The sequence below is a fragment of the Pezoporus flaviventris genome, unplaced genomic scaffold (assembly GCF_033815535.1).
Source record: "Pezoporus flaviventris isolate CSIRO_AGI_PZ_B2104156 unplaced genomic scaffold, CSIRO_AGI_Pfla_v1 ptg000041l, whole genome shotgun sequence".
Classification (NCBI taxonomy): Eukaryota; Metazoa; Chordata; class Aves; order Psittaciformes; family Psittacidae; genus Pezoporus; species Pezoporus flaviventris.
Window position 1 is genome coordinate 14,947,754 of NW_026892589.1, and position 21,465 is coordinate 14,969,218.

The following is a 21,465-nucleotide window of genomic DNA, read 5'->3' on the forward strand; positions in this document are numbered from 1 at the left end:
TTGAGCTCTGGGTCAATCGATCAGGGCATAAACCATTCTGGGTGTTTCTGAGGAACCATTTGGAAACAGGTACTGGGGGAAAACTTCCCAACTCACCCTGTTGATAAGCTGTTCTCCTGTTTCTGAAGCTGTGATAAGCTTACAAAGTGCCTGAAGTGCAGGGTTAGGCAAACCTGAAAAACATCAGCAGAAACAGGGATTGTTCAGCATCTGTCTCTTGACTGCTAGACATGCAACAAACCTGAACAGAACTCAGACTCAGCTAATTCCTAAAATCTCTGCCCCACATCACTGACCAGAAGAGCAGCAATTTCCAGAAAGCAGAAGGTTTTCCCACTTTACATCTGATTATACATTTTCTGACTGAGAGCTGGGAGAACGGAATGGTCACTTCCATGTTTCTCAGATACTGGACCCAGGAGTAAGTGATTCCCATCTATGGCAAAATTTTCAGTAAGCACTGTCAGAACTTTTACCCTGCTAAATACTTCATTGATGTAAAACATCAGTGGTTTACAGCCTGCATCACAGGAAGGCAGGGGAAGGTTGATGTCTGCTTGGACAGAGCCCATGCTGGCCTGCGCTTACCTAGGAGGGACTGTATGGTGGTGCTGCACTGCTGCAGCCGGTCACCAGGGTCAGAGGTTGGGAAGAACACTGCTGCTGGCAGACCACTGGCTGGAGGGTCCAGCCGAAATCCTACCGCGGTGAGTAGTGCCTGCCAGCCTGGAATGCCACCCACTTTATTCTCCACACTTTGCTGGGAGGTATACATGGAGTTGTGCTGCCCGTTCTGGATTCGCTGCAACGATTTCTCCACCTTTGGGGCAAATACAGCATTAGGTTGTTTTAGAAGAGATTTTTGTTAACTGGCTCTTTCTACACAGCAAGAAGGCAGGAACAGCAGGTTGAGAGACAGCAAACACATGGTTGAACATGCCTGTCTTACACAGAAGGATGTTAGTGCTCTTGAAAACAGACTCCAGTAACTCGGCACTCACAGCTCTAAAATCACTGTGATGACTGTCAATGCTCTCTGGGATGCTGGGGAAGGTAATGCCACAGGAAGCTAAGTACCAGTTTGTCTGTGACAGTTTCCACTAAGCCTTGCACCTGAATTTCTCCCCAAAAGATCTCATGTTCAGATTTCCGTCTCTCGCAGCCACTTCTTATCACCAAGCAAGAGTCTGCAGCTACATGGTAAACAGCAGAGATGTGTGTCCACAAAACCCAGCAACTGGGAGCACTAGCAGTATTTGCAGGTTTTCCTCATCCTATGGATACTCCACATTCTTGTGGGATCACAGAAGACACGTTGGAAAGACAAGTATTAAAAGTCATGAAAGACTGTTCTAGCCATCTGGCAGTTTGGCTTCAGCCTGGCTGCTCCCCACAACAGGCTACTGGCACAGATGGGGATAAAAGTGCCTCTTGCCTTCCAAGCATGCAAAGAGGCAGCAGACACTGCTCTGCACTTCCATGCCTGCAATATTCAGAGCTAATTTCCTTTAGAAACAATTAACCCCAACGATTACCTCATTTCTAAAGCAGAGACCCACTTCAACAGCTAAAGCAAACTGGATGGGCCTGGGGAGGGTCTCGTCACAATACAATGCAAGACTTCACTTACTTTGCCTCTTTTTGCTCTGGACACTGAATCAGGTGTCCAAGTCTTCCCACACTGACCCAGAGTTTTCACAGGAGACTAATTTATGGTAAGGGAGAGGGACTGAATGTGCATATTCAAGTGGAAGTGGCTGCACATCATGGTGTTTCTCTTCCTATTCATGATTCACAGGTGCATATCCACAGGTAACATTATCTCATGGCTACATTGGCAATGCCCTTCACCATGCCTATGGTTTTCTTCCTCTTACCAGATGTAGCAGGACACGCAGAGCATCTCGTGCCCTGTCGGGGTGCTGCAGAATCTCAGTGAGGGCCTGTCCTACTAGTGAAGAAGGGCTGTTCAGCTTCATATCGCTCCCAATTAGCATGAAGCCTGCAGGATTCAGAGTAAGAGACAGTCAATCTCCTTTTGTTATGGACAATGTTCAAAACAGAAGCAATATCCTCCGCCCTCTCAGGCCAATGGTTCACTGCACTCAGCAGAGTGATACTCTTTTCCCAGAGCAGCTCCCTGCCCGGTCTCATAAACTGAACTTCCAGAAAGCTTCTAGATGCTTCTTACATGTCCCTCTCTATTAAATCAATAGTGTTTTCCTGTTCAAGCAAATGGAAAAACACTGTATTGTAGCTAAACTTGTCCTAGCATGCTCCAGGAGTCCTTTAAAGCAGGACTGAATTCTGGGAGAGCACAGGACACATGCTATTCCCAGCTACCTGGTGGCACTGCTCCTTGATTAAATCAAACAATCTGGTGTAACAGCAACTAGAAACCTGTCTTGTCAAAAGCAGATTCTTCCTACCTGCCCAGTTGGATGGATGGGAGAACTGCTTGCTGCCCTGTACAGTTTTCATTGCTTCTCCAAGGGCTGCACTGGCTTTCATCCCATTTAAAAGGGAGGAATAGAAGGCATGCACAAACATTTTGGAAGCAGCCACAGGAACAGGCCAGAGTGACACTAGGACACACTGAGCCCCAGCAGCCAGGAATGCTCTTGTCAAACCAATGACTCCATCAGCAGTGACTTTGCTGTTGGATTCTTGGTAGGAGCCAAGAACCACTAATTTGACAGGAAGCCGCAGATCCAGGACATCAGCTGCTGTAAGCAGAAACTCCTGAAGAGGAGGGCAGTCCGAAATGCTCTCCACATCACTGGCATCATCCTGCATCCGAAGGGATTCTGGGATTGTGTAGGGATTCCCAAAAGAATTCTTGCTGCTGGCTGGAGTGCTGTCAGTGTTGGGTGTCAGGACCAAAGCAGCCAGTTTCCAGGAGACATGGGTTGCAAAATGGACACATTCTGCCTGAGTGAGGGCACTCATGACCCTCTCTTTAGTTGCAGCAGAGCCAACTAAGGGCTGGCAGCTGAGTAGCTCAGACACCATATATGCTTCCTCCTCTGCAGAGGGCATAGGTCCCCATAGCCACCTGTCCATAACTGCTGAAGGGAGCTTGGGATTTCCTATGACAGCTGCCATTGAGGTAGAACTGGAGTAAGCAGAAGTATTCTTCCTTGCATGGGACTACAGAGAGAAAGAAAAAATGGGGTTCAAAGATCTGTTTGTTATGGTGCTGGTAATGAAACAGCCTGTCTCTTTGGCTCTAAACAGGAGTCTGGTTGTCTTATGTAAAAAAACAACCCCTTTGTGTTTCTTTAGTTTCTTCCATTTAACTATTCCAAGAACATCTGCTCTTGAGCCCAGTCAGGATTCCTATCCCAACATCTTGGGTGAACAGATAGGTAAGAATAGAAAGCAACAGCCTTAGCCCAGTCCCTTTGAGGGCTGTAGCAGACCTTACAGCATGAAGAAGATCCCAGCCCCCCACCTACTTCACAGCTGAGGTGCTCAACACTCTCACCAGGGCTGGGAGTGCCTCAGCAGGGCAACACATTTGGGGCTTCTGTTCCTGTGCCTGGCTGCTGCTTTTCTAGCACATGTAGGAACCTGCACCCCACAGGAGAGGTTCTATGAGAGTGAGGATTTATAAGGCAATGTCAGACCTTGGAGCTGGGATTCAGCGACTGGATGGATGGCACTGCAATGAGGCTGAAGCGCTCGTAGAGGTACTCATTGGAGGAACTGCCCTTCAGGAGAGCAAAAGGAATGAGGTACAGTTCTCCCTCCAGAACCAGGATCAGTTGGCGGTGGCGGCCAACAGGCCCACTGGAATGCATCAAACCCTAGAAAGAGGAGAGAGAGAATCACCTCAGTCCTTTCACTCCAACCAGTGCCCCACCTGTGCTTCCCAAGGTTTGAAAATACCCACATCAGAATTACACTCCATGTGACCACAGATGTGACAGGTGAACCCACACTGGAGTGGACACGTCTCTACAGCTGGGCTGTGCTCACCTCTGCACAAACAACCCCACTGAGATGAACAAGCCCTGAGTGCACTGACAGGCTGCACAGACCCCGCACAGCAGCTCCTGCTACAGCACAAAACCACTGTGAACACCAACCACAGGTGTCTTGCCAGTATTACTACCATCTTATCCTTTGAAAGAGAATGTTTTTTCTGACACTGCATTTCAAACTAGCAGTCCCCTACATGGAACAAGTGGGGTTCACACCGTGATCCACCAGCACAGCATTCAAGGTCCCTGGCTTCCACCTTCCAACACAGCCTGTCTTACCCTCTGGGAAGACCAAGTGAAAACCACCACACTTCAGATACAATCCCCAAGCTGCCTATTCTTGCTTTCCCACATTGACAGGGAATTTTGGTAAGTGAATCTCTGTATTTGTCAGCACCAAAGGCTTACTCCTTCCATAGGTCCTATCAGTAAGTCGTAGAGTGCACGGAGTGGGGGTTTGGTGAAGGAAGTCTGCCTCCTTGGGAGGGATGATGTTCCATCCTTAACAGGAGACATGGTGCTGCTGAACAGACTGCTCACGCTCTGACAGCTCCTGCGGGCAAAAGGCAAGTGAGAGGTCAGCTGCAGAAATCTGAGGTCCACTGCAGGTTGTCCTGACTTTATAACAGACTTCATTCTCCCATTCAGCTTCATATCACAATGAACAACGACACTAATGGCAGGGTGAAGCAGCTGCAGACAGCATATTACATTGTTATGGAGCTTTTCTACAAACTCATGTGCCTGAAGTGATGTTCACAGTTGTTACTGCGTATGAATGTACAGCAGTTGTGTGCAGGCAAATGAGACCCATTAACAAGTGACTGCAATCACAGGAAGATTTGCACTTGGGTTGTGCACCAACTAATCTAGCATGGCACCAACAGGAGCTGTATCTACAGGTAAACAACAAGACGTGAAGATTATGCCTGCAGTTGCTGCCAGTGCTCTGAGAGAGCTGACCTGGAGCCCACTTCTGACATCCCCACACACCTCTGCATGGGCTCCTGGCATCACCAGCCACCAAACACCATCACTCTGGGGAGACTGAGATGGCTACAGAAAGTTACTGCCCTGCTGAGGCAATGACGCTGCCCCATTCTGGTGGCACTAATCCAGCAGCTGTGCTCCCCAGAAATGTTACCCTTGGCTTGGTGCCACGAACAACCATTTTATGGGAAAAGGATAACTTCCTAGAGTTTTAACAGGTGGGCCTTAAAGAAAGAGCGGAGCGGGAAATAAGACATCGCACAGTAATGGCAGTGCACATCCCTCTAGTCTACGCTGCGGGTCTAGAAGGGCAGGGACACCCCACTGCTCACCACCGAGCAGGGAGAGCCCCGGCCCAAGCAGAGCAGCCCAGCCCTGCCCTCCACTCGCGCAGCCATGTGCCAGCAGGCGGCACTCGCCGCCTTCCCTGCTGCCAACCCCGTGATTCACCGCAGGGAGCAGGGGCTTGATCCCCCCCATGCGCGGAGCCCCCTTCAGCTTGCTTTCACAGCCAAGCAGCTCCAGATTTATTCCTTCACCACTCGAACTGCTTTTTATTAGAGCAAAAGCAAGGGAGCATCATAAATCTTTCACATCTCTTCCCTGTGTGTTTGTGTACACAAAGAAGAATGAGAAAATCCATAGAAGGAGGACGGACAGAGATCTCTAGCAGGCAGCACAGAGCTGGGGCCCTGGCCAGCCCACTCCATCCTCCCAAGCCAGTGCAAACGATCAGGCTTGCCAACCTGATTTTGAGCGCAGGGGATTTCAGTGGGACAAGAGGGAGACTTGTCAATCTTTTGGACAAAAGCCCTTCTCCAGAGCGCCCGTGCTGGCTTCCCAGGTCCTGCACTGACCATTTCCACCCTGCTCTTGCAATGTACAGGGCTCCCCTGATTTCTGGGGCAGGAGAATCTCCCACTGGACAACTCTGCACAGCGTCTGCAGTGCTGCTTATTTAACCCTTTGTGTAAGGCAGCCTGACCTGCAGCAAGCAGAGGAAACAGCACAAACAGGGACTCAGGGCTGCAGCATGGATCAGCATTAACTCTGCTTCCACCCCTTGTCTGGGAAATGCAAGAACAAAGCAACGATCCCATGACAGCCTCAGAGAAAGGGGGAGAAAGCCCATGTCCTGCAAGCCTTGAGCTCACACTGATCTGGCCTAGCACCAGCTTTCCAAGGCCTGGCTCTGCTTGCCAAGATGAATGTGGCTGGGCCTGGGCAGGAAGAAGGGATTCACCCCAGCATCAGCACAGAGCTGCTCTGGCCTTAGCACCCATCAGGACGCTGGACAAGTCAAACACTACTCATGACCAAGCACAGCCACCCAGGAGGGCTGGGAGTCAGACTTAACTGCTGCAGTGGTCCAACAATGGACATCCATCAGGCCCGACCTTCTGCAAGCCTTCCTCAAAAAGACTTCCTAGAGATACAGCCCCGAGTCCACATTCAGGGCCTTGACACACTCCCAATACCGAGCTGTGGGAAGCTCCAGAAAGCATTCAGATATGAGCTCCCTGCAGATGCTTCCAAGGATCTGCAATTATCTCCAGAACCCACCAGTGGTTGCACAAAACCCACAGACCACCCAGCACTGTGCTTGTGTGGTCTGTATTTGGGCAGCTACAGCACTGCACCCTGGGTGGAAGCGAACCACACAGATAGGAGACACCCCAACGCTGCTGCCCTACCTGCCCTCCAGAGACCTTTCTTTATCCTGGGCCAGCCAGCACCCCTGGCACAGCTGGAAAGCTGCCCAGTGGGAAAGGACCTTGGTGTGTTGGTCTACAGATGGCTGAATATGAGCAGCTTGTGCCCAGGTGGCCAAGGGCAATGGCATCCTGGTCTGTATCAGTAATAGTGTGGCAGCAGGACCATGGCAGTGATTGCTCCCCCGTGCTGGGCACTGGTGAGGCTGCACCTCGAATCCTGTGTTCAGCTCTGGGCCCCTCACTTCAAAAGAGACATTGAGGTCCTGGAGCGGGGCCAGAGAAGGGCAATGGAGCTGGTGCAGGGCCTGGAGCACAAGTGTGATGGGGAAGGGCTGGGGTTCAGTCTGGAGAAGAGAAGGCTCAGGGGGGACCTGATCACTCCCTACAACTGCCTGACAGGAGGATGGAGCCAGGAGGGGCTGGGCTCTGCTCCCAAGGAACAAGGCATGGGACAAGAGGAAGTGGCCTCAAGCTGCACCAGGGCAGGTTTAGGTGGATATCAGGAACAGTTTCTTCCCCAGAGGGTGGCTCAGGCATTGGAACAGGCTGCCCAGGGCAGGGCTGGAGTCACCGTCCCTGGAGGTATTTAAAAAGATGTGTAGATGTGGCACTGAGGGACACGTAGGCTTGGCAGTGCTGGATTAATGGTCAGACTTGATCTTAAAAGGTCTTTTTCAACCTAAACAATTCTACATTGCTCCTTACCTCCCAGTTTACCTTTTACAAACTCTCACCATGCTGCACTGCAGTAACTGCCCTTAGGGAAGTGTATTTGACCCTTTGAACAGCACGAAGGCTGATTCTCGTGTTTTCTGCAGGTGCATGGGAAGAGGACAAACCGCATCCCCATGATGGTGGAGAGGCCATAGAAAAGGTGGGGGAAGTATATGCAGGTACAGGCAGTGGTCAAGTCCCTTGCTGGAGCAGAAGATGACTAGCAGGGAGGAAACCAGATTTTAACCTGGAAACCCAACAAAAGTCTAAGAGCTCTGAGGAGCTTAGAAAACGTAAGCTGCATAAGGCGTAAGCGACTGGGACTATCCTGGGGGGTCTATCAGTAGCATCCAAGGCTTAGGCAGCTATTGCCCAGTACTGAGACCACTGCAGCATCCCTTCAGTGCTTCTTTCTCCTCCAAAGCCCATGTCTTCTCAGAAGTTCCTTAAGCTAACTGCCAAACCCCCATGGTTTGGCTTTTCTAAGCAGAACTGCCCAAAAGATCTTACTATTTTCTGCTTACAAGCCAGGTTACCTGATGACAGCAGCCAGAGGGCACCCATCCCAAAACCAAGGGTTTCCTTTCAGTCACCCGCTTGTCGCCAGACATGGAGACTGGATGGCTCCAAACAGTCCCAGCATCTCCAGGGCCTCATTTTCTAACATGGGACCTTAACAGCATGTGCAGTTCCTGTGCGTGAGGGAACTTGCACTGGCCCCAAGCCATGAAAACTCCCTTGAGGATCTCCAATATTCAAGCACAAGATGTGAACATGCATTCAGGCCCCACATGAGGAATGCAGGGCCTGTCTTGGCAGTAGGAAAGACAAACTCTCATTCTCAGCTCCAAGCAGGCCCTACTTCTCTTCATCCCCTGCAGTGCAGAAGCCAAAGCAAACAGGCTCCATACCTTCAATCCCTGCTTGCGAGCCACAGTTCTACCATCATCTGAAGCACTAAAGCAGCAACAATCCACTCAGCACTGACCTACAGCTACATGAACTCACTCCAGTACTAGCTGCAGAAAAAACATTGCACAGAGGAGGTGAGCTGGAGCATAAGGCTGCAAGATCAAATCTTGTGCTCTAACCATTCAATCCTGTTATTTAACCAAAGTCTAAGAGCACAGAAATGCTCCCATTTTATTTCTTAATCTGTTCTGCCATGTGCAAAACAGACGCGGCAATGAGCCCCTTGGTATGCCCCATCTGCAGGCAAAAGGTGGGCAGGCAGGCAGGTCATACAGCAGTGTCTTCTCATCCTCTTTCTTCATCTCAGTGCTCATGATGAGAGCATCAAGGACACGGTTGCTTCTAGTGCTCCTCCCAGCGCTTTTGTGAGGGTGCTTTTAGTTCAGTGCCCAAGCTGCCTCATCCCCGAGCTTCTCCTAAAAGCTGCAAACCAGTTACCTGACATGGCACCCGAGGTAAGCTCCTGGATGTGGGTTCAAGGGAATGCACTTAGCTCCTATGGAGCAGAAATATACAGATGCTGCATGGCTGACCTCTGCAGTGTTCCTGGGGATTAGCATTCCCTAAAGCAGAATCAGATCATACTTTCCCCTGTAATCAGAGGGTCATTCTCCTGTCCTTCTAAGCCTGAGGAGCTAGGAAAACATCTTGGCAATTCTGGGGATCTGCCTGCTTGATCCAAACCTCACAAGTACTCAACAGTTCAACATCAGTGCAGCAGCTCGAGCAGAAACGCATGTGGAGTCTGGGAAGAAAAATCAGGGCAATTGTTGGTGCCAACAGGCAGCTCCCAGTTTCACAGGGATGCTGTTACAGCTCACAAGCTCCAGCAATGGCTCACAGCACTGCAGGCTGATCACATTTCTTTTCCATCTGAGAAAAGCCTAGGGTATCCTGTGTTCCCAATCCATGCTGGAGCACAGATCCAACCAGAAACCCTGTGGTGCATCATGAACACAAAAGGACAGAAGGGAAAAGCCTACAGGCCCCTCAGCTCAGAAGCAGAGGGGGCTGCATGGTACTAACATACAGACCTTGCTCTTAAGAAAGATGCTTAATGCTCCCTTTACATCCACACTGTGAAGAATGGATGGTTACTGCAGCATGAAGGACAGTACCAGTTTGCTACTCAGTGCCCCTACAACTTGGGGCAATAGGGAGAGCAGGAGCAATGGCACTGGCTGCACCCTAAGCCTGCTATTTAGAGAAGCCCATCACCAAGACATGTCATTGTGCCTGCTGATCCCCACAATGCAGTGCTGTATTCTCACCTGTTCAAGAGGTTGTTCCTGCTGACCATCCGCAGAAAGCCAGTTGGGTCAGTCATTGCATTCAGCTTGTTATTCATCTCCTCAAACTGCTGGTCCATGATATCCCCAGCTTCGCTCTCGGTCTCGCTGCTGGCACAGGCTCTGCAGGAGAACAGCAGGGTGAAGAACTCATTGATGCAAGACAGAGCAACAGCTTTGTGACAAATGCTCAGCCAGGCTGAGGGAAAACGCTCTTTAGACAAAACCTCAACCAAATGCTCTCAATTTTTGCCCGATTTGCATCACCTCCTGTTAGGCATACAAGAGAGTAACAATCCCATCCCCTCCTCTTCTCCTGGCTTCTTCAAGGTTTAAAGAGTGGCACACACTGATAGAAATACAGGATCCAAGCTCCCATGCACTTACAGCATTATGGAAGGTGATAGCACTGAAATTTGAACACACAATTGCAGTGAACTTAAGCAAGAAATGAACTGAGAAGTCAACCAGCAATTTCCACGTGTGCTGTATGTATTTAAATTCCTCTGGTCTCTGCTGGTAGGCAGAGAACAAGTTCCAGGGCCTGCAGATGATAGCTGCTCCTGGAGTCTGGTGTGCTGGAGCGCAGTGGCAGCCAGCAGTGCTGTAAGGAAGGTGCCTGATTCATGTGGGGAAAGGGTTTCAAAGCAGAACATGGCTTTTGCCCACACCCACATGGAACAGACAAGATTTGTTTAACTCCCTGCATATCATTTTGAAGTGGGCAAAGAGCTCCTGCCTGTGATAATACCACACCAGCACCATGATCTCAGAGACAAGCATAAAACCCAGAATCCTTAACCAAAACCATACCACTATCATCACCATGAAGAGAGCAGGAAGATGACATCACAGTAAATTAAAAACTCATCCCTGAACCTAAAGACTGAAGGACTCCCTTCGCCAGGAGGAGAATCTGTGGTGATAAATGGTTAATGGGACTGAAAACAGTGTCTGCAAATCTGTTACATGAGGCCTAACTGCAGATTTCAGTTGTGTAGATGCATGTCTACAGGGTGAGATTCAACCATCAACATGTGGAGACAGATGTAATCTTCTGAATCACGCAACCCTGATGCTTTAGGAGATGGGTAGATGAAACCAATTCAGTCCTGATCTTTTCCCCCTCTGGTCCTTCCTGTCAGGATTCACACCTTGGTGGGGGGAGCAACTCTGTTCTCCCAGAAACAACAGAGTGCTCATGGTGCATGTACACATTAAGACAGAAGCATTAACATCGGGAACACATTTGCAAAACCCAGGGAACGGGAAGGCTGGAGGGAGCAACTCCTGCGTTTCCTTTAATGGGAATCACACAACTCGTTTTCAAGCAAGACTTGAAACACGTCACTCAGGAGGTGTGACTGAAGCTAAGAGAAGCAGAAGCCTCAGAACTGATTTTATGTCAGAACCCCAAAACCTGAGATACTACCACCACCAAAGATCAGCCACTTTTTCACTGTACTACTCATGTTAGCAATAATGTCATTATTATGATCACTTGGATAGGCAGTGCTCGTGGGCTCGTAGATTCTCAGGGGTTTAATACGGAGGAAGCTACTCCTCCATTTATGTCTCTTCCCTTATGTTTCAATTACTCAGCTGGCTGAGAGACCCTTTGCTTTTTCTCAGAGTCCTTCATAAAAATCCCAGGCTAACAAGCAGCTTGTTACTGTTCACAGTGAAATGAATAATCCAGTCAGCAATAAAACACATTGGTTTCCCTTCAGAAAGCCACCTTCACAATCATAAAAGTACAAACCCAAAATGCATCCAACCAAGACACAACTGTAAATCCAGTACACAGAGACAAGAGGATCCCTGGAGATGAGTTGTCTTTCCCTGCTTCTGGTTTCCAGCTGTCTCAACATGATGAGTTAAGCACATGCCCATCTCGGCAGCATGTGTTATTTCCAACACTCAGTGCACACGTGAGATTGGTGGGTAACTGCACAAAATGGCAAGCTTAGCTCGAGTTCAAGACAGAGAACATGAGTCCAACATGACTGCTGACTGCCGTTTTGCTGTGCCAGAGCCACTGGTTTGGCTGCCAAAAGCAGCAACTCACCTGTCCATGCCCAGAATCCACTACAGATATCGCCAGTATTTCAATCACACAAGGTCTGCCTTAGCCAGACTCCACCCCCGAATCCCTCATCTCACTGCGTGACTAAATCTCATCCTCCCCCAATGGCAATACTAAATGCTCAGGGATCCCCCAAAGGAACTTCCAGGCTCCAATGTCACGCTCAGAGGCTCAAACACCACATTCACCAGGAGTTTTCAGAATTGTAGTGTAGGGTTTTTAAAACTGTTTTTATCTTGTACCGTCACTTACAAATAATCAGTGTCGTGGTTACAAAAAACCATCTCACCCAAGATACAGATTCATTACCCAGCCTATGGGTTCAAACCTTATCTGCATACGCCTACAGAGGTACCTGGGGAAAACAGCCATACACGCAAAGATAAAGCAATATTTTGTGTTGTGCAGTGAAAATTTGCCCGTGCTCTGACTCTCAGTTCTCAGGCTGCTCAGCCCATCAGCTCAGCCCAGACTGCTGTAAACTGCTTTCAGAGGGAGAGTGGGAGCCAGGATGCCAGACCCCCCCATCCCAACATACCGGGTGTAGTAGGACTCCACTCCCAGGGCCTCCCGCACACTCGAGATGTGCTGTTCCAGAGCAGAGTTTGTTACTGTCTGCAGGGTCACGCTGTTGGCTTCATGGAAGTCCCCGGCATGTTCTGTCAGGCTGTCACCCAGATAACATTCATGGAATTTCAGAATTCCTGCAAGGCACCAGAATCACAGGTGATTTTTGCAGGGCAGACACAGTGCGCCCAGCAGCTGGCTAAGAAGGTGGCACAGCCCCAAGCATTTGGCATTTCCAGGACAACTGAGGCGCAGCATTCTGTGCCATGGCTCCAAGGGCTTTCCCAGTATTCTCTATTAGAGCCTGGCTTTTAAAATCTGGTTTTGTACTTTGGAGATGGTGGCTCAGAGGTACAAAAGCAGAGCAGTACTTTTATGCAATGCTCAGAATGAATTTGCTATTGCAGCACTCTCATAAATTATAAAACAGATCTTTCATAAAAGCACCTACCAGAGTAACTCACATTTCAGTAGATGTACATGAAAAATGCTTATTAATAGCCTCTGATCACATAAACTGAACACACAAGGCTCAAACGCTGAACAGGAGTGTTATTACTAAAGCAGAGTCTCCTCGTGTCACACAAAGATTTTCTTTTCACCCATATGCATGAAAATACATTATATACGAAGAAAGAAAAAGAAGGATTAATGCATAGTAAAATATTAAAAGACAGCTTTCCACAATGGGTAAACCAGCTAAAGGACACTCAATGTTTTGCTAAGAATTCAACTATTACTGCAAATAAAACCTTTCTCCACTCAGACTGGCATATCCTTCCTGATATAATTAATTCTACAGCCTGTGATCAACCGTAAAGGCTGCTCTGGATGCCCTGTTTGCCTCAACAGTATAAATTATTGAACCAGTTAAGAAGAGGAGGAAAAAGGAATAAAGCAACTCCTTCTGCAGCAACAGCAGCAAATAGAGAATCAGTGAGGAGGCTCTAAGGGTAACATCTACAGTGGGATAATGAGGCTCTTGGGCTGTCACAGCAGCTACTATCTCTGTCAGCACTAACAGAAGAAGAAGAGGTCATCAGGGCTGGGCTGGAATCACTGCTAAAAAGCTCCCCAGCAAAACAGCTCAAGTGGAACCCTTGAAGCACCACAGCCCCTTTCCTGCCCAACGCCTGACAGTGGCTTTCAGGAGGCAGTCACAAACCCACGCACTTGAAGGGTGCAACTGTTTTTTTCCAAGACCCAGTGCAGGCAAGGGGAAGACTGGTCACAAAGCCTCAAAACAAACCCCCACCTCTGATCCACATCATTTCAGTAAGCTCAGCCTGATATTAATACTAGACAATTACTGACATTTTACTGTGCAAACTGCAAGCCTGAGGAGCCAGTCAGCGACTGGCTGCATAGCAGGACACCACCATCTTACATGTGTACATCCAACACTGCAAAACTCCTCACAAAGCACATCTTCCAATCACTGTCACCCCATCTGAAGTTAGGCACATGTCAATATTTACTTCCCTTCACCAAGCATTTCTGGTGCAATCTCAATAGCGCTTTTTATCACTTTAGCTGTGTCATGGCAAAGGGCTGCAATTATTAAATTATAGCCAGAAAGAACTCATGAAAATTCGCAGTCACCACTTTATTAGATAATGAAGAGCAGCTGCTTGCAAAGAGCCTTTCAAATTAATCCTCCTTGCTTCTCTGTGATAAGTATTCCCACATTCAGATGAGGAGAATTCAGAGGATCAGGCAGTTCAATGGCATATCAGGAAGTGGGGACGCCCTTCTGTTTTCTGTAACCCACTTCAGTGAATAAATGTCAAAAGCTTTTGGAAGGATAAAGCACAGAAATGTAATTAAAGTAGGGATTCTTATGCATAGAAGATTCTGACAGAGCCAACATACTTGGAATCTCATTACTGCTCTGCCCTGTGGGAAATATATACAGATTGGAGGCTGAAAATGGAAATATTGAACCCGTGAAACATTTCCATCTCCAGGTCAACATCAAAGCCCTGAATAAGCACTTTTATGTCACTATTGCTGCAGCTATGCCACAGTCTTCAGTCTATTCAGCTTTAAGGTACTGGATAGAAAGGATTCCCTTGTACATTCACTCTGGTCCCAGACTTATTCCTAGCTACAAATGATACAAAACTCTCCCTTTGTAAGGCTTGTTTACAGGCTCTCAACTCCAAACAGGACCTCACCTGCCCCAGGAGCCAGCAGCCAGCTGTACAGATAACCTGCAGCCAGTGAGTAGTAGAGAACAAGTCCCCTCTGGCCATTCACTGTCTCCAGGACCTGGTCAATGGTCACCGGAGAATAGGGGTCAGAGTCCTGCTGCCCAGTCTGACGTTCCACGAGCAGGTCAGCAAATGCCCTCGTTCGGCCTCTCTCTGCTACTGCCAATGCTTCATCATGGTGACCTGAAAAGACAAAGTCATCTTGGACCTGACACCAATGTGGTCTGCAGTGCAATGGGCAAGAACCGGGACAGCTGCTATCCCAGCCTGAACTAAAACCTGAGGAAGCAGGGTCACAGCACTTCCTTCTGAAAAGAGTGGCCTCTGCACTGGAATACAGTCCCACAGATCATCCTGGCTGCAGGCAGTAACACAGTATGTGGGAAAATGAGCCACAGAAATACAAAGGAATGGAGGAAGCCAGAAAGAAGATCCAAAGGCACCCAAAACCCAGAGCAAGACAGCCTTATTTATGCTCTGGCAAAGAACTGCTGTGGTGTGATGGACAGCTGGGGAGTGAAGAATGCATCATAAACTGCTGCCCCATGACATCAGCTGAGCTCTTGGCATGGGTTTGGCATTAAGACTCACCATATGATGGTATCTCTTACCGAGACTGACAAGTACTCGCTGCAAGGCCTGATAGGAGGATGTCTGCAGGTCAAAGAGTGACAGCTTGTAGTCTGTGCTGAGCTGCACCTCATGCCGGATGGTTTCAAACAGCGCCGAGGCCCGGTAGAGCTGGGAGGGAAAACAGCCACAGTCACCTCCCTACAGACACAGCACAGAGCCCTGGCTGGGGGAGCAGGAGGATCCAACACACCCTCAGGCAGGGGCAGTCTGCCTCCACCAGCCCCTCAGGATGGCAGCACCCCAGCAGAGGGGAGGTGACTTTGAATGGAGCCTGAGCGAGAGTCAGCTCCTCCAGAGGATGTAGCAGAGGTTCCCTCCCCTGAGGACAGGAATGACCCACAGGGCTCAGAGGGCACAAGCCACCAGCCCAGGCAGAGCAGGTGTACCTGGTGCTGAGACTCCTCCAGGTTCCCACTCGCCCAGAGGGAGAGGCCAAGGCCATGACGGATTTTGGCTTCATCTTCTCTGCGTCCCAGCTGCTCTGCCAGCCTCAGCCCTGAAAGGAGTCAGAGGGAGAGAGGGCTGAAGGGGAGAAGGGCTCTGACAACCCAGGGGAGCCCTTCTGTGGGCTCACGTGGGCCCAGGGCACCTGTGGCAAGCGGGAGCTGGAGCTGTCCCCTGAGACACACTCAGTAAGCCCCTTTGGGAAGTTTGACTTTCAAACCTTGAAAGCCACATAGACAAAAATCACACTGAGCTGCCAAACAATGCCATGAGACGCCTCCTGCCCCATTACTGGCTCGTTTCCCACCAGCTTTCTGGCAGGCTCTGCATGGTTCATGTACCAAGCCAGAGCAGAGGGCAGGGTCCTGGCATGAATGACCTGGGGCTCATTTCACTTCCAGCAGCACCTTGTGTTGTCCCCACTTCCACACTGCTCCAAACCTCTCACTTCCACAGGCCCTGCCAACAGGGATGCCTCCTCTGAGGCACCTCAGGCTTCCCACAGGTGGGGAGCAGGGCCCTGGCCACCGTCATGCAGCTCGGCTACAGGCAGCCTCAGCAGGCTCCTCAGGAATTCTGTGTCACACAAGGAGAAGGAGCTGTATTCAGTTTCTCCCAACTGAACTGAATTCCCTCAGCATACGGAATGCTGCCAAGGTCAGTTTCAGGAAAACCAGGCTAACTGATGTAATTAATTCTTCGGCTTCCAGCTTCATACACTCCAGCTATGCCGATCATCTTCTCCACCAAAGAGCCACCCCCTTGAACAGACACTGTCTGCAGGCTGGGATCCCCTGCAGCAGCACAACTCAGAAGTCAGCGCTGGCCCTGGGGCTCAGCAGCAGCAGGTGGCTCCAGGACTCTGAGGACCGAACCTTCCCCACCTCCCTATCAAACACAACTTGCTCCTACTCACACCTTAGAGGACATTTACCTGCCTGGTATTCCTCCCACCTGAACACAGAAGATAAAACCAGGTGGCTATCAGCAAGGCACACATCAGTTTAGAACTTCTCTCAGGGTCGGCCAGACCCATCATGACCTGATGTGGCTCTCCAGAGCCAATTCCTGGTATGCAATGCTGTTCTTAGAGCATGTTTACACCTTCTAGGCTCAGGCACAAACCAGCTTTATAAAGAGACTCTGCCAGGCTCAGTGTGGATTAAAGCTCAAAGCTGAGGTGCCCCAGGAAGGCACAGATCATGCCTTGCAATGCTTTGTCTACAGGACACCAGGAAGGCTCTGACTGACACGATGTGCTGACCACAACAGTCCCCTTGGACAGCTACTCACACGGACGGTCAGCACTAGCTACGATGTCTGCAAGAGCTTGTGCATCCAAGGCCACTGCCAGCCAGACACATCCTCTTAGTGTCACGCTCACAGCACCCCGCTTCTCTCCATGTCTTCAGGTTTCCCTCCTATCCCCCACACCTATCACTACGTGTTGTGCTGCATAATTCAGCTTCTTACCTTCCTGCAGGTACATCACAGCCTGAGAGTAATTCTGCAAGGCGTGATGAGTCCTCCCCAGGCTGCTGTAAGACACAGTTTTGGCTACCAGGTCATTCATTTGTGCTGCAATGCTGAGGTGCTGCTCCTGATAAACCACTGCCCTCTCATAGGTGCCCAGGGACTCGTAGGTCAGGCCCAGGTTCCCGTAGGCTCGGCCTTGGCAAGCGGGGTTGTTGGTCTCCTCTGCAATCTGCAGGTCCAGCTGGTGGTACTGCAGGGCTGTGTCGTACTCTCCCATCTGCTGGTAGACCCCCCCGAGCCCGCAGGCAGCATCGCTCTCCAAGGCCCGGTCCTTCATCTCCCGAGCGATGTTGAGCTGCCGCTCCAGGCAGGAAATGGCTTGCTCGTAGTTGCCCAGCTGGCTGTGCAGGCTGCCCAGCTCCCCGTACGCCTGCGCTTTGTTAAATGCCTCCCCCAGCTCATGTGCCACTACAAGCCTCTTCTCAAAGCACACCAGAGCCTGCTGCAAACTTCCCATGGCCCTACAAGGAAAGAAAACAGCAGCATTTAATTTTGCCAGTATTTTCCTGAAAGAAGACGTTTTGTCATTTTCTCTAGAGGCCAGCTCAGGCCTTTCCAGCAGAGACAAACGCTCCCTCTAGGAGACATCCCCAGCAGCTTTGCATCAACCTCCTTCTTCTGCCACCCTGTGAACTTCTCTTCCTCTCAAGGCAGAGCAACATCAGCTTTGTTATTTGAGCCAGTAGCACAGTCCTCAGCACCCAGAGGACTCTTACTTGCTCCTGTGCCACATCCCCCTGCACATGTACAATGGCCACACAAACACACCCCATCAGTAACACAGTGCACCCATGCGCACTTCCCCACCTGTCACTAGAGTACGCGTGCAGTGCTCCTTACCTGTGCCCATTGCCCAAGCCCCGGTAGGCCTTTGCCTGATCTTGCATGCGGTTCAAGCTCTGAGCCACAGACAGGTACTGTTCATAGTACTTGATAGCTTCCTCAAAATCTCCCAGAGCCTCGTAACAGTCTCCCAGGTTCCCGTATGCTCGGCCCCGATCTAGCACAGACTCATTGCCGCTGAGCTGCTGCAGCATGGCCAGCTGCTGTTCAAAGTAGCCAATAGCCTCCTCCATGACATTCATGTTCATCTTGGTAATGCCCATGTTACCATAGACCTGGGCTTCTATGCTGGGATCCTTCAACTTCTGTCCAAGCTCCAGCTGTTCTTCGTAACATTTGAAGGCCATGGTGTACTTCCCAAGTGACATATACACTGCGGCAAGGTGCCCGTGTGCTCTGCATTCACCCAGCATATCTCCCAGCTCCTGGTACACCTCCAGCTCCTGCGTGTGGTAACCTAAAGCCTTGTCACACTTCTGTACCATTCTGTATGCAGAGCCCAAGGCTGCGTAGGCACTGGCTTCCAGTCTCCTGTCTTTAACATGATGGGCTAAGCTCAGCTGCTGCTCATAAAATTTTATTGCACCATTTACGTCTTTTTTACAGACAAAAATATCCCCCAAGTTCCCCAGAGCTCGGAATTTGGCCTGGGAATTGTTCAGAGACTGAGCCAAGGACAACAGGTACTTTTGACACTCCTCTGCTTTGCTGAAGTCCATCAAGGCTTTGAAGGCCAGACCCAGGTTGCAATAGGCTTTAGCTTGGCTCAGCTTGTCATGCAGATCCTTCGCTAAGGCAAGGTCCTGCTCGTAGTACTTAACAGCTTCCTCGTAGTTCCCAAGGCAGTAATGGGCATAGCCAAGGTTATGGCAAACCTTCCCTTCCCCTTCCATGTCCTGCAGCTCTGGGGACAAGCGCAGGTACTGCTCGTAGTAAGGGGCTGCCTGCACGTACTCTGCTCGTGAGCAGTGGAAGTTGCCCAAGTTGCTGAGGGCCCGTGCTTCACTCTGGATGTCTCGCAGCTCCCGAGCAATGTTGAGATGATTCTGGTAGTGCTGCAGAGCACGGTCATGAGCACCCAGCGCTTGATAGGCAACCGCTAAGTTCCCGTGCGTGGATGCCTGGGAGGCACGGTCATTGACTTCCATGGAGATCTGCAGCTCCTGCCGGTGGTACTTGACAGCCTGGTCGTACACGCCGAGCGCGTTGTAAGCATTGCCCATGTTGCCATAGGCCCGGCCCTGGGCTGCATAATCGCTCAGCTCCTGGGCTATGGACAGATGTGCCTTATGCAGCCGCAGCGCAGTGTCGTAGTCACCTTTCATCTGGTGAATGATTCCTGCAAAACAACAGACACGGGCTCAACGAAACCACTGCTCCACACAAACCCCTGTGCAGGACCATGCCATGCCAGGGGCTCCCTGCAGCCCGGCCCTTCCCCACAGCACCCAGTGCACCCCCAGCACAGCCCTTCTCACGTGAACCGCTTCCTTGCTCCGAACAGGCAAATCCCGGAGCGTGTGTGACACCTCAAGCACAGAATCACAATGCACGTCTTGGCTTATAAAATGCCCATTTCCTGTTTTAATCATTCTGCTTCCCCTCACCCCTGGACTGGTGGTACCTGCTGGCTCCAGAGCTCATACTCCACACGCTGAACAAGGAAGCATCTGCATTTGCTTTTCAATTTCAGTCAAACCATCCTGTACTTACTGAGAGACAGGAGCTCTGATTCTGCCAACATTAAAACTTCTGCTTCAACTGAACTCTGTGCCAGCAATACACGTGGCTCCTCTGCAAACACTTGTGAGCACGCCCAGAGATCCAGGAGCCACTGAGGAAGCCCCTGAAGACACTGACCCTGCAGATTCATCAGTTCCTTGATACCTGAAAACAGCTTCAGGTCTTTCCCTGCCCCTAAAAGAAAACGGCTTCCAATTTCCATCTCCACATCACACCCATCACGTTCAGGGGGAAGAGATGTGGAGGATCAGGATGCGGGTGCCCTCCCATCGCTGGCCAGTGCAGCATACTCTCATCAGGCCTGCGCACCAGCCCCATCTTGGTTTGAAGACAGAGGTTTTCCAAGTGAGCCCGGAACGCGAGGGCTGAAATTTGCTTCCCTGAGGCAATCTGGACCTCGCAAAGTGAAACCAAGGTTCCATTATGTCAGCACGAAGCACTGTGGCTGCGTTACCTGTGCTTGTCACAGCAAGTTGCTCAGAAATCCTGCTTGCTTTCCTAACGAGGCGTCAGGACAAGGCCATTTAGAAAACAGGGGCAGAAGAAACCAGGATCCAAACAGCAGACGCTTGGCTGCTGCTGACAGTTTGTTTCTGTCCCCTGCACCACAATCATGACCAAAGCTAGAGCTCGTGGCAGGAGGGACTCGGATCCCCCGTGTCTTAGTCCACCTCTTGCCCAAATCCTTCCTCAGCTCCAACAAAGCTGGAAGGATGGGATTATTATGGAGGAAGGATGAGACAACCTTATGTACAAGGGCAACAAGAACGGGGTGATGAAAATCAGCAGTAAAATAAGCACAGACATCTACTTCAAAACTTCCAGGGCAGAGTCATCATCTGGAAACAGGAAGAAAAGGAGCTATTCAGCAAATTACTTCCAGTATAGAAAGGCACATCCCCATTGGATGCAGAAAAATTAATTTAAAGACCAATGCTGGTGTAAGAACACAGGGCATGAATCCTAGAAATTATTTTCACTGTCACAGCACCAAGCGTCCAGAACAGCCTTCTTGTTGTTCTACTGCCCTACAGTAGAACAACATCACTGTAAAATGGAGCGTGGTTAGTTTCTGAATCATGGTATTTGTGTTACATGGCATGGGCAGTAACAGGAGACTGGATTCAACGCTGCTGGAGGCATCTTCCTCTGTTCTCAGTTTATCACTGATTCCCTGGGTAACCCTGAGCTTTTGCAGGTTTTCTGGAAGAGTGTCTGAGGCCATCAATAACTACTCATGAGCCGAAGAATTACCACAGGAACCCAAACATCCGTTATTGTTGGAGCACACACTGCCTCAAAAACATGCTGTTTGCCTCCCAAGAGTTGTGCCTGCACTGCCATGGTGCTGCAGAGCACACAGACCATTTGCTCTTAGGCCATCTGCTTGAAGGCGCTTATGCCACCAAGCCATGACATGAGCAATGATATTCCAGCCAGAAGTGGCTGCTGCAGGACAGGAAAGAACTCATCAGCAAGCCTCTCTATAAAGCACATTCATAGATCATTTCCTTATGCTTCATCAATCCCAAATGTGTCACTCTGAGAAGTAAAACAGAGCCTTACTTCTCAAGGAACCGAGTAGGAAAAACGCCACCAGGACACTGCCAGCAGCTCCCAGCCACAACCTGCTGAGGTTTGCAGATGGCAACAGGCTGAAACGCCAAGCCACAGGCAGGCAGGAGGAAGACTGGCCAGGAGGTCAGACAGCGGGAGGAACTCACACAGTCCCTT

At 50.1% G+C, this 21,465-nt stretch overlaps 2 protein-coding genes across 8 annotated transcripts in view; one reads left to right on the forward strand and one right to left on the reverse strand.

The window, feature by feature from the left end:
- The window catches only part of CCDC117 (coiled-coil domain containing 117), a 281,107-nt gene that overhangs the window by 133,238 nt on the left and 126,404 nt on the right, over positions 1 to 21,465 (forward strand). The gene's annotated exons all lie outside the window — the stretch shown is intronic.
- The window catches only part of TTC28 (tetratricopeptide repeat domain 28), a 123,134-nt gene that overhangs the window by 10,822 nt on the left and 90,847 nt on the right, over positions 1 to 21,465 (reverse strand). For all 7 annotated transcript variants that reach the window (XM_061466537.1, XM_061466536.1, XM_061466538.1 and 4 more), the window contains 13 exons: positions 17,986 to 19,327; positions 17,083 to 17,606; positions 15,552 to 15,661; positions 15,144 to 15,273; positions 14,497 to 14,715; positions 12,291 to 12,456; positions 9,649 to 9,789; positions 4,395 to 4,539; positions 3,630 to 3,809; positions 2,430 to 3,150; positions 1,878 to 2,002; positions 589 to 820; positions 97 to 173 (listed from right to left, as the gene is read on the reverse strand). In XM_061466537.1, the coding sequence (XP_061322521.1) occupies positions 97 to 173; positions 589 to 820; positions 1,878 to 2,002; positions 2,430 to 3,150; positions 3,630 to 3,809; positions 4,395 to 4,539; positions 9,649 to 9,789; positions 12,291 to 12,456; positions 14,497 to 14,715; positions 15,144 to 15,273; positions 15,552 to 15,661; positions 17,083 to 17,606; positions 17,986 to 19,327 (4,112 nt within the window). The remainder of the gene's footprint in view (positions 1 to 96; positions 174 to 588; positions 821 to 1,877; positions 2,003 to 2,429; positions 3,151 to 3,629; positions 3,810 to 4,394; positions 4,540 to 9,648; positions 9,790 to 12,290; positions 12,457 to 14,496; positions 14,716 to 15,143; positions 15,274 to 15,551; positions 15,662 to 17,082; positions 17,607 to 17,985; positions 19,328 to 21,465) is intronic.